The sequence below is a fragment of the Helicoverpa armigera genome, chromosome 19 (genome assembly GCF_030705265.1).
Source record: "Helicoverpa armigera isolate CAAS_96S chromosome 19, ASM3070526v1, whole genome shotgun sequence".
NCBI lineage: Eukaryota > Metazoa > Arthropoda > Insecta > Lepidoptera > Noctuidae > Helicoverpa > Helicoverpa armigera.
In genome coordinates this window covers 6,557,673-6,571,003 of record NC_087138.1, presented here as the reverse complement: position 1 = coordinate 6,571,003, position 13,331 = coordinate 6,557,673, and the positions used below count along the sequence as shown (strand labels likewise).

The window sequence follows — 13,331 nt, the reverse complement described above, 5'->3', positions numbered from 1 at the left end:
TGGTACATTAAGCCCCAAACCAATTTTTTATTGAGGATGGCTTTTCAATTCTGATTATCTTATCATCGACTAATCCTCATTGTGTTTCGTACAATTTATACTTCTCAGCTATATAAGCGACGACTGACCCGCCCTGTTGCCTCAGCATGGTCAACCCGCAGGACAGAAGCAGCACCGCGCCTTCCACGTACCAGCCGTACAGGAACCGCACGTTACCCGTTACCTGAACATTAATAGACGACAAAAAATATAGACAAATAGACAAATCTCAGCAGGAACCGCTTGGATTTTATTAGCGAGTTGAGAAAAATATACGGTTTAATTCGCATGGGTTAAACTGTCTCACCTGCTACTGTCTATATACCTACTATTCTCGCCTTAGAGCCCAGAACATAATATGTTATCTATCTGGATGTATGTTCTGCGCTCTAAAACGCGCTCATTACTAAGCATCTAACTAGGTATGTAAAATGTTACCTTTGTACTTAAATAAAGTGTTCTGAATCAGTGCAAAAACACTAAGTAGAGAGCATTTGGAAGAAACTTTAACTTCGAATCTTAAAATCGTACTTATTTGCTAGAATACTCACCCGGTCCAAGCCCCCGGTGGTAGTAAACTCGACGGGGAACATGGCTATGTCTACGGGTTTCCTCTCCCGTGCCCATCCGAACGCCACCGCTCCGCAGAGGTAGTATAGAACCGCTGTCAGGAACGTCCAGCGACAAACGCTTAGCATGCCTAGTAAGCGCTGGAAAAGATATATGAAGACTGCATGAGAATACGGGACTGATGTTGATGCAAGATAAAATAAAATTGTTTTTGGCACCGATAGACTGAATTTGTTTTGCACGTAGGGATTTGGAGATACAAATGAGAACGAGTTTAAATTTTTAATCCTCTGTCCGCAAAAAATACTATGAATGTAATTTATTTTTTAATGCAAATGGCTTTTTTAGGTTTATCCCTATGTCGACGAGTACATCTACTTGGGCCAGTTAGTCTCTTTCGAAAACAGGCAGGAAAGGGAAATCGATCGCCGCATCGAGAATGCCTGGAAAAGCTACTGGTCCATGAAACACTACATGAAAGGGGGACCTTCCCCTTTCACTCAAACGAAAATTAGTCGACATGTGTAGCTTGCCCGTCCTAACCTACGGTGCGCAAACCTGGTCTCTCACAGAGTGTCAGAAGTTCAAGCTCAAGGTTTGCCAAAGAGCAATGGAGCGTAGTATTTTAGGTATCAAGCGGATGGACCGAGTACGGAATACCGTCATACGCTCCAAAACAGGAATCTTCGATGTGGGCCAAAAAACAGCAAAATTAAAATGGGACTGGGCTGGGCACGTCAGCCGAATGCATCCAGACAGGTGGGCCAATGTTGTTGCTCAGTGGATACCACAGGATGGCCACCGCAGACGTGGTAGGCCCCGGAAGAGGTGGCGCGACGATCTAGACGCCTACAACCCTGACTGGTGGGAGCACTCTAAAGATCGAGAGGTGTGGAAACAAAATGGGGAGGCCTTTGCCTAGCAGTGGGACAATAAGGGCTAAGAAAAAAAAAAAAAAAGGTTTATCCCTAGGTACATCTCTTGATCTCCCGAATTGCAAAAGTAATTCTGCGTTCTGGACTTCGATCAGTGTCGAATAATGATGATGTCTTGGTCGAAAACTAGGAAGATTATAATACAGTATAGTACAGTCTATCTATACAGTAATATTCATCTGGAACAGCTTACCATTATTTTCTTACGAACTCCTCTTCTAGTAGGTGATTTCAGAACCTCCGAGCTTCGACTGCAGTTTGGGCTTTCTGAAACATAAAAAAAATATAGATCATTATAAATTTTAGCAATGCATGTTTGTGCTGCAATTATTCATTATCTAAGTATTCATTCCTAACAGTAGAAGTTACAAAATTTTACTTGGTACGAGTAAATATAGTTTCATTGTGGTTAACCGGAGTTTTCAGGCTTTTCCTACGAAAATGTAAAAGTTTGTCAATTAAGGTATCCAACCGTTACATGTATGCAGGGATAGCAGTAGTTAACAACAACAATTTGTGGTATCTGTGTTGCATTATACTTAAGCCTCATTTACCTACATGGAGAGCATTCATCGCATAACTTGTCGAGATATGTTGCCTATTACGTAACTATCCGGTAGCTACATATCTTGTGTATACAGCTTCAAAAGTAGCTGAACAAATCAACATTTTCAAAACTGCTAAACATCGTGTTGTCGATAGCTTACCAGAGTACCTATTAATTTTTTGAACATTTGGATGTTGAGTAAATTTTCGGGGCCCAACATGGCCAAGGCCAGCCGGGGCTGCTGAATTATTCGAAAGAGTTACCGCGGCCCTGGTAAATAAAAGGCATACGAAGGAACACGATGGATTTTTAGTCACTAAAAGTCTGACACTCCCTCACCGCTGCTAACCCACAGCGGGAGGGGTCATTTGATGATATTTGCCATCGATAAAAAAAGTAAATTTTAGCGTTTGTATTGAACATTTTACGTTGTTGAGCAATTATGAACATTTTGATTTGTTCAGGAACTTTTGATGCTGTTCGTACCCTATTGTGCGTACCTTAGTATGAAACAGCAATCAATTTAATTACTAAAAGTTATTTTTATTAAAAGCTTATCTTTACGATACAACTGAATAGTACCAAAGAAATAAAATAGCGTGTCCGATACAATCAGTATCTAGCTAGATAAACGATACTCGGTCTAATTTAGCGAACTCGCTCGTTCTGCAGTAATTAGCAGTAAGTGCGGCGCAAGCTGTGAAAAGTGCTTGTAATTCACTTAATGCTATGTTTAATTACCGGCGAGCCGCTACTGCGTTGCATTAAACCGATATTGTTAAGGGAATGTGGAGTATTGTGGAGCTTTTATACGCAGAGAGAAAAGGTGTTAAACAAATTAATGTGGAGATAGCTTTAGGCATGGTTTCGTTTACTTTGGGTAAAGAACGAGCACGAGCTAGCTTAATAGTAATTGTGCCTAAAACAAAATCTTAATTTCAGCTATTTTTTAATCTGCTTTCTTGAAGTTTTTAATTTATAAATTGAGGTCAACCGAGCCTGATATTAGAATAGGTAGGTAACTGGATTGCCTGCTTACAAATTTTGAAATTTCACACGAAGATTTTGTGTCGACTGATTTATTTAAACGGGCGGCGCCCTATTTATATGTGTACGCCTGCGACAACGAAAATCAGCTTTTGAAAATTTAAAATTTTGAATTTGACATTTGAACGTATTGTATTTTTCTTCATGACTATTGAAGGTTGCTAGGTAGGTACCTTCAAAATTTGTAAGCAGGCAATCCAGTTCTTGCCTGCTTACCTATTTATTTTGGGGAAGTTAAATAAATGCTATGTAGTTGTACTAACAGAAAATATGACGAATGCATTCAAAATACGAGTAGGTAACACCCCATTTCGCAGGTGTGTGTGACATCGGGCTAACTTCGCATTAACTGGCTCACAGTAAGCAATAAGCAAACAGCGAGGCAGACTAGGTAGGTAGGTACCTTCAAAATTTGTAAGCAGGCAATCCAGTTCTTGCCTGCTTACCTATTTATTTTGGGGAAGTTAAATAAATGCTATGTAGGTAGTTGTACTAACAGAAAATATGACGAATGCATTCAAAATACGAGTAGGTAACACCCCATTTCGCAGGTGTGTGTGACATCGGGCTAACTTCGCATTAACTGGCTTACAGTAAGCAATAAGCAAACAGCGAGGCAGACGATTACATATTTACCGACCGCCATATTGCCACATTAACGAATGCTCGCCACCGTATATTCCCTTGTAATGAGAATGTATTGAGCGCTGGCCGATGCGCAAACATCACACTGGGAACATGCATCGTGGTAAATAATGAGAGATAATTTGTATTAAACTGATATTGCAGGGTATTGTTACCTCTGCCAGGGCTGCGGGATTGTTCGAAGGAGTTACCGCGGCCCTGGTACATAAAGGGCTTAAGAAGGAACATGATAGGTTTTAGTCAGTAAGAGTCTGACACTCCCTCACGCTGCTAACCTAGGTACAGCGGGAGGGGTCGTAATTTCTACACAATATAGGTACGCTATAGTTTGTTAAGTGTAACAGAGGGATTTCAGCTAAGTAGGTTTGTGAAACCTGGACTTTAAAGTCTGTAATCGCCAAACCGCCTTGAGAAAATTGTGATGCATATTAAGAGACTTATGCTGATAATGTTGAAAAACTATACTTTTCGCTTAAGGTTAGTTCACAAAGGTGTTTGCCTATTTACCTATACCTACTCGGTTGTAAAAAGTATTGTGTGTACTTTAAAAAAAATACCATCTATAGAGCTCAGAGGAGACGATTTTGTAAGAATTTGCCTTCAAAATCGTGTGCTACAATTTCTGTCCACCTTGTTACATGTTTGTTAGTTTTACATGAGTTGGTTGTGTGTTGTTCATTTTTACTTGTGTTATTGTTCTGAGCGTGTGTACCTATATGTTATTAAATCATTGTGTAATATCACAACTGTCCCGTTACAACGGGCCGTAGATCTCTGATAGCTGTGGGCGCTACGACTGATGAATGGATTGCTGCATTATATTATTCAAATACACGACGCGGTTTTGATACGAAGGTTAACAAATAACAATAACAGTGTATTTTGCACCTCTTTGGGTTGAATGATATGGCATTGCAGATGTAATTTGTAAGTATTTGGAGTATTATTTTCTGCCCATTCCGTTATGTCTTGTAGATTCACAGTGCACTTTACAATACACATTAAAAAGGTATGCCTAACCGTACATAGATTAACTTTTTGTTTATTTTTGTTGTTTTAATTATACCTACCTTCTCATGAATCTGAATAAAGGTTTTAAGCATGGTCCTTTGCACCGATTTATACTAGATACCAATTTTAACTCCAAAGATTTAATTTAATACAGCATAACTTAAAGATTTTTCTGTCAGCCTGCTTCGTAGAAACATTATAATCTCAGATATACTTCTGGATATTTTTGTGTAGTGTCAGTATGAACAATAAACAGATTCAAGCTTATAATTGAAACTGTCCTGTTTGAGGTGCCCCTGATGGCTTTATTATGATACAACGTAATTATAGCGTCCTGTAACTTATTGTTGCTATTTAAAATATTGCTATTTACTCTGGCGATGTAATTATGATGGTGTCACACACAGGCGGTGCAATTTTGTTCTCGTCACAGCATTTAATTCATGTAAAATGTCGCATGCTAGAAAACTACGTAAATACGGTACAGGAGCCCAATTATAGATTATTGTCATTCTTTTAAGGTCGACGTCCAAGAATCCAATTTACCAATTTTCACTGAAAACTACGTCTATTAAAGGTCTTTTGAGGCAATCACTTTAATACCTGGGGGTTTGTAGGTAACAAAACGCAGGTAAACTGAGTGCTCCGGAGAGTTAACCTATGAAGTTCCTGCTATACATAAAAGTATGTACTACAGCTTACCTGTCTCATTATGTAGCACAGTGTCCGGCTTGTCCGGGTCACATCTCAGCCTATTGAGGCAAGCTTGAACGCGTACCACTATACATAGGCTGGCGTTTAGCACTGAAACAATATTCATTTTAATATCACCTCGAACGAAGGATAGAGTGTTTTAAATAGATCCATGATAACATAAAACGAATTTTCTTTTAAAAGCTACCTCTCAGGTACGAGGTGCTAACAATCTCGAACCTGACAGGTAGGTAGTTTCTTCTAAGTTTCTTTTATTCTAAGTCAGACAAATCCAAATATAACTTTTCCAAAGTTATGGTCACTTTCCATTGTATTTTAGACATCAATGACTTACGGGAAAGGAATACATTTTTGTGGATGCCTCACAACTGTGATCTGAAGTGTCCAATCCGCCTTGAGCGTATGGAAAGAGTCCGATATCTTACTGGGGCACAGAGAGCGATAGTTGCAAAAAAGCCTAGAAGGCTTATTCTATGAAAAAGTAGGTCTTCCTTCGTCATTTTTCATGTAGGTAGGTATCCCAGAGAACATATCTAGAAAATGAGTTCAAGACTTACTTAAATAAAAGTGTGCTGGAACAGCAAAGGCAGCGTATATTAGCGCGGAGGTTCGTCCCCAATTTGTCTGCGGCATTGGCGCGCCGAAGCCTGAGGATATTTGCATATTTTATTATTGGTTACACGGCAAAGGGGAACGGCTTATTGCATCAAGTTTGTCTGGCGAGCGTGTTTATTATGCTGTAAATGCTAATAATATTTTGGAAACTAATGACTGGATTTCGGAGGGCACATTAAACTACGGGTCCCGGCTGTCATTGAACATCTTTGGCAGTCGTCAAGAGTAGTCAAAAGCCAGTAAGTCTGACAAGCAGTCTTACATAGGGGTATTGGGTTGTACGGCTGCGATGAGAAGGTCAGACAGGCAGTCGCTTCTTGTAAAACACTGGTACTCAGCTACATACGGTTTGACTGGAAGCCGACCCCAACATAGTTGGAAAAGACTCGGGATATGATACTCTGCTTGAAGTTGATTAAAAGCTGGGTGATAGTCGTTTTTTATGAAGTATAACTTACCCAAAGCCGTCATAACATAGACAGTGAACAGAAATGTCCCGGATAAGTCCCAAAACTTTCCAGGGTCGACGCGCGCGCCGGTGCTCACCGCCTCTATGGTGAGGCGCCTCTCTTCCTCGATACGCTTCTCTATGGCTCCCCGCCATTTTGGAGACTGAGGAGTTATCTGGGGAAAAAGGATTTGGGCTTTTAGTAAGGAGTCTTTATTGCGGAGCAGCTATTCGAGAGTAACCCACCTCGTAGGTATTCCTTTTATGAGAAATAGATAAGAAGACTCATGATTGGAAATGCAACTTTAGTAGTCACGATTCGTTCATGAAAATGAGCGTAGTAAAGACGTAACGCATACCTATACTTCTACACAGAATTTCATACTGTTTTGTAAAAAGGCAGTACTTAGTTTAATATGGCTCTAATCTAGTCTAAAATAAGTACATAATTTTGAACCATTGAAAATTTCGGCTCCCAAAGATGTTAACACGCATTATCTTTTACTTTGGTTACTTACTAATTGAGAGTAAACAGGTAAGCTGTAGTGAACACCTACCTAGTGTTCTGTAAACCAAGTAAAACCACTTACTCACAACGTAACCTTTAACCCTTCTGCCTAAACAAAAACTTACATCGTTAACATTTACATATTACAGCGGAGTCTTGTAACAATATGTTAACCGACATTGACGTTTGACGGATAACGGATAAAATACATAAATCCGGGATAATGGGGGCAGGTTCTGATTAATTGCCCTCCTCGCTTTCCTGCGGCGAACAAATTTAATTCAAGTAAGTACGAGCGGTTTTCTACGCCATTAACTGCGCTCATTGCCCTATTAAGTAAGTTAGAACGATTTTCTATGACGCTGCGTAGCGTATGAGCTACACTCCAGTGCAGAAAAACGGGAAAGTTCATAGGTGTAATGGAAACAAATGACAGGAATTATTCAGTTTTGTGTCTGTTCAAAACGTTTATTTAATTTTTGGTTAGAACTCCCTTTTTTTTAGAAAAAAAATAAGATTCCATTATGTTTAATTTTTAAAGAAAAAAATTACAAGATGACGGTTGATGTTAATTTCTGCATGAAGAAAAAACTAGAATAAAAAAAAAGCTAGCAATTTCTAAAGCTGGAACGGAAAAGTACTTAAAAGATGACATTTAAAATAAATAAAAAACATTGAAGAAACAAGACGGCGAGCGAATTAAAAATAACGCTAAGCTGTCAGCAGTTATTACTACAAATTGTCTAGAATAAGACTCAGCTTAGCTTACCGTAATTGGTTTCTTTGCATAGCTTTCGACGTTGGAAACAATTGAAAAAAAATGTAGAGGAGTTCTTAATTTGAAATGTTATTTTCTCCTTTGTTAAAATGTATAATTTATTATGATATGTAGGTATAATAAATAGATAAATAAAAAATAGCTGTCCCCGCGATTTCACACACGTTTTGGTAGCCCCACTTTTCGCAACCGGGTAGAAAGAAACATGTCCTTTTTCGGGCTTGACTTTGCTTTGGCTTGACTTCTGTGTGCCAAAAAAAAATATAACACCCGATATTATTTTTGTGGAGACTTTTTACCTATTATTTGTTTTCTTTTGAGTCAACATATAATTACAGACGATCGCTCAATTAATTTCTACTCAATTATTAAGACAATAGCTAATTGGATTACTTACAGCAAGTTCTTTGATTGAAACGAATTGTTAAACATATTTTGTTCGAAAGGCTGCAAAGTTAATGACCCTCCTTTGTGTACTGAAGGTCAGAATTCTTTATGGCAAGTGTTTAAAGGTCATAAGAATAACATTAACGTTTCTTTAATAAAAATTGGTTGAAGTAAATGGTCTATTAGGGCAGAGTTTGATTTTCTTGTTTACAAATCCATCACCGAAGGGTTAAACCAGCTAATATAATATATTGTAAATTTATATAAGATGAAAATATAAATTGTATGTGTATGCAATAATTATTACACAAATGTTGTGATAGTAATTATAATGAGTGACAAATATTTAAGTAACTGATTAATTTATGTGGGTTTTCATTTAAAAATAAATCCTCTATACAAACAGGCATTTGACTACATATTTATTTTGCCCAATATTACTGTTTGTTTGATTATTGTGGCGATGGAATTGCCTTTGTCGTGTGGCTTCCACGGCTACTGTTACTGTTACTACTGTACTGCCTTTTGTGCTGGGCACAGTCCTCCTCTCACACGGAGAAGGATTGAGCATTAATCACCACGCTTGCTCAATGCGGATTGGTGATTTCAGACAATAGAAGTCCAGGTTTCCTCAAGATGTTTTCCTTCCCCATATAACCATTTTTGCGAACATAACGTAACCGTTTCGACACTTAGTGTCGACACTGATCTATCTCGAAACATAATCTCGTCGACGTTCCGTGTTAGCGCCGTCGCTGCAACTAAAAATGGGGAAGATCTCGACACAATAAACAAGTAACATTTGGTTTCTAATTTACGTCGCCGTGTAGTAACATTGTTACCATATTTTAACCAGAGATCGCACTAATCATTCAATCATTCATTCGTTCGATCAATTTCGTTGGCTCGTGCGTGAGTGACACGACGAATAATACAAAATACAAGAAATCCCAAAATGATGGTTGAAGTATGATAATGATAATGAAGTAAAAAAAGTTTTAGTTTTCATTAATTAATATGGTTTATAATGCTCAAATCTTATTGGGAAAAAAAGTTTACTGTGTAATTTCTTTGAATATGTTGATATTTCCAACGCGCCACCGTAATATCATGTTTTAATAATTCTGGCGAAAGAAAAACTTTGTTAAATAAAATAAAAATATAAAATGATGCACATCGAGTGCTCAATAGCTTCCATTTAAATACAATATCAAATATTTTAATCCTAATACAAATTATTTTAGCAAGATTTACTCATTAAATTGGTAAATAATGAACTATGAAAAAACATTTTTGATGTTTGTTATGAAAAATATGCTCGTCGCAACTAGTCACAAAGTTACGATAATGTGTCGACACGTGTCGACATGTTACGGTAAATTGTTACAAAATTACTAGATTTTAAGATGGTTTCTCTTAATATTTGGTTACAGTGTTTTCCAAAGTTTTATCAAGTCAACATGCCTTTTGCATTGTTCATCAGAATTAATATCGCTTGTGCCGGTTACTTGGGTTAAAGACGAAGACGTCTTGTTTTGGCCGAGAAAAAGAAAAAACTGCGATTTGGAGCTCGAAAGTTGAAACTTTGGCACTAGGGTAGGGACTATACCAATAAGCTCCTCCACTAAATTCCGTACTGTTTTCCTGTAAATGGCCTAGAAAAGAATAAGTTTTAAGTTCAATAAAATGGGTATCCGTCAATTTGCCCTACCAACAATGCAACATCATGAAAAAAATATTATTATAATAAAGAAAAACTTGTGTACGAGTACAATTAGGGACCAGAGATATTTTGAGACTTGGTACTTATTTCTTTAACTCTTCTGTAAAAAGTTGAAGTCCATCGGAATTTACGTAAGGTTTTTGGTTGTTTACTCATTTTAAATTTCATTAAATGGTTGGTAACGGCAGAAAACATAGACAGTTTGAGAATAACTGGCTCTCGTCATGTTTTAAATGTGTTAAAGGGTTCTGGAACATCGACTACACCATGTTACTACCCAGTTACGACACAATTGTGTCAACATTGCTCACTGGTTACAAACCAAACGCAAAGTTTCTAAAATGTGTCGTTACAAATTAAGCTGTAAAGTATCGACACAGCGACCACACAAAGTTACTGAATCTAGTTTCCGTCACATTTTTACTGAACCGTTACAACACATAAAAGCTAATCCCTACACAGTCACGTTGTGTCGTACCTGTTACGAAACTGTTGCGACTTGTTACATCTTTATCATATCTGCGACCAAAAATGGTTGTATGGGTCCCCTTTTTATCAGCCATTGGTGTCCAAGATTCATTTAGAAAGTACGTACAAACTTAGAAAATTTGCATTGGTACTTGCCTGACCTGGAATCGAACTCACACTCTGATAGTCGAAAGGTTTGTTCTTTACGCACTAGGTCGCCATGACTACTATGTAGATTTAAATAAAGATTATGTACAGATGGGTATTCTGAATACCGAAACTACTTTTTATCCGGTTAGGGAAAGTAGTTCGTCCGAGGGTAAAACCGCTGGGAACAGCTAGTCATTCATAAAGTCATATGTTAAACTATTAATAACAATGAAACAAATTGATTGATGGTCCAATTTGGGCGACAGCAACGAAGAGTTGTCAAAGTTATTTATAGCTTTCCGTGCGTACATAATTTACTGTTTATCGATTTTACTGTGTTATTAAAATTCTGTTGTTTACTGTATGTGTCCTGAATTATGAATGATATATAAAGATAAATATTATTTCCCATTGTGGAATGGCTGGTACAATCTGATAGGTAGGAACAGTTGCCTGTTTAGATTTTGTGTGAACGCGCTAATTTCAGGTAATTACTGGTCCAACTAGAAAAACCTTTCAGTGTTAGATAGCTAATATGTCAAGGAAGGTTATAGGTAACTTAAGCTTTATAACCGGGTGATCAGAATTCGGAACGCGGATGAAACCGCTGTAGGAAGCTAGTCAGTATATAAATTCTATTCATAAATGTCTTGTCAAATGGGTCATCAACTTTATCAACAAAAAACTGACCCCAAAATTTTAAATTAACAAAAAAGAACAGTATGTGTTTTTACTGTGCAAAGCGATACTGAATGCCCCTTTTTCAGTGAGGCTCGAGTTGTTGTCTTGGCATCCGTACACAGACCGCCTCCGGAATGCAATTAGAAAATGTAATTATTTTCTGTCTGCGTAAACCTTTTGTAAATTGAATGAAATAACTCTTCTCGTTTCGCTTCTTTGCGGTGGTTATTTGATTTTGTATCTCCAATTTAAAATATATAAAAACTTTGCAAATAAAAAAAAGTTAATACATAAAATATATATCCAGACAGACACAGATGATTTTGTATCCTCACTAATATTATAAATGCTAAAGCAACTGCAGAAAAAAAAACGTACTAGAACACTTTTTATCCGACTACAGAAGGCCAATACTCTCGAGGTGCAGACAGATCTTGGTAGATATGTATTACATTAGGCCATAAATATTATAATCTTTAAAAACTCTAATATCTATAATAAATATATGTCAAAAAGTTATCTAAACTTATGTCTTTTTTTTCTATTTAGGTATTGAATTCGGGGTTCAACCCCATCGTACATGACATGATAATATAATTTCTTTAAGTGGAAGAGACCTAACCGCTTTGCTTCTAGCTGTGGAAAATACAGTCTGACCCAATATTCGTGGTCGGTAGTGTACGTATAGTTTAAGTACCGGGTCATTAGGTGAGTGACGTCAAGTGCAGTGCTATATGATATTGGCATGAGACGCGCGCCCACGTCCCGCGGTCGGCTAACCGTGACCAAGCTAATGATTATAGATTATTATTTAAGGGTTTAGTTTATTGACAGGTCGTTTATAATAGTTATTATTAATAGTTATTTTTCTGATTGCTAGTTTAGGCATGTTAAAAAATATAGCAAAGATAGATTCATTTTTAAGAAGTCGGTATGTCGGTACGTTAATTATTCTTTCACGCTAAAACTACAAGATGGTTTTTGATGTAACTTGTCTGTAACAACTTTTGTCTATGTGCTGGAAGGCGTTTCAGAAACAAATTGAGTAGGTACGCGGAAATACACTATTATCTAAATAATCCTTTCATAGAAAAAAAAGTAAAAAACCTGTCAGATTAAATGTTCTCCCAGTTAGGTGATTTACGATTTACGACTATCGAGTCCATATAATGTTACTATCGTTCTCAAATTCTATCTACAGTAAGCAAATCAACAGATAGATACAATATTGGGAATAGCCGTTAGTGACGTAACGTAAGACGAGTTACCCAAATACACGTTAAACCTTCAACGTCACCAAAATATGACTGCATAAACTTTTGACGTTACCTTTCCCCGTTGGACCTTAAGGTGGACATATTGATAGTCAATATTGTTGGCTGATATTGACAAGGGTCGGGACAGGGTACCAAGGGGTGATTATTATAATAAGATACCGAATCTGTTTAGGATTTTCGGGGAAGCCAAAGGTCATAATGTGAAGTGTTATGTTATATTCTGGTTGCGTAAAGGTTTTGCATGGAACGCATACTTGCGTGTAAATAAGAAACACATTTATATATTCTGTCGTCTAAACACTTTACACGAAATTACTATAAGTTATCCCTTGTGTGGTAAGGGAAAAACGGTAAGGTTAGGTACCTATCCATGTAATGTAAATGTGCATATGTAAATTATTTTATGACGTGCTAAAATTAAAGATCGTGGAACTCACTTGAAAGGTCGCTGACACCTAACTCCAAAGGAATAAGTGATCTTTGAAAGAATGAGCAATATTCATGACTGACAAAGCTCATTGTGTTTCAACAAACACTCGATATAGACGAAGAAACGAGAGCCGCCAGACACTACAAATTAAATAAAAGTTCAGCCCTAAAATATACAGAGTTTATTTGAAGCAGTAAATTGATGAGATATTAGTCAAAAGGAGCCAGACTTGATGACATACTCATCTTTATAGTTTATTTTTGCTTGAATGCGCTAATCGCAGGTACTAATAGAAAAAAAAAATAGTATTAGATAGCCTATTTATCGAGAAACGATCCGTGTGCGAGAAGTAGTTTCT

At 37.3% G+C, this 13,331-nt stretch overlaps 1 protein-coding gene across 1 annotated transcript; it reads right to left on the bottom strand.

Moving 5' to 3' along the window:
- Positions 1 to 76: 76 nt before the first annotated feature.
- Positions 77 to 7,259, bottom strand: LOC110373277 (uncharacterized). The gene is made up of 7 exons (XM_049841443.2): positions 7,227 to 7,259; positions 6,582 to 6,747; positions 6,066 to 6,155; positions 5,497 to 5,598; positions 1,738 to 1,811; positions 591 to 749; positions 77 to 223 (listed from the first exon to the last, which is right to left on the bottom strand). Exons 1-7 carry the CDS (start codon positions 7,257 to 7,259, stop codon positions 77 to 79), a joined length of 771 nt encoding a protein of 256 aa, XP_049697400.2.
- Positions 7,260 to 13,331: the final 6,072 nt, after the last annotated feature.

Coding starts and splice junctions, on each gene's coding strand:
- LOC110373277 (XM_049841443.2), bottom strand. CDS start 7,259: ATGTCGGTTAACATATTGTTACAAGACTCCGCT. Junction 5,599..6,065: donor TCCAGCACACTTTTATTTAA/GTAAGTCTTGAA, acceptor ATATTGTTTCAG/TGCTAAACGCCAGCCTATGT. Junction 224..590: donor CCACCGGGGGCTTGGACCGG/GTGAGTATTCTA, acceptor ATTAATGTTCAG/GTAACGGGTAACGTGCGGTT.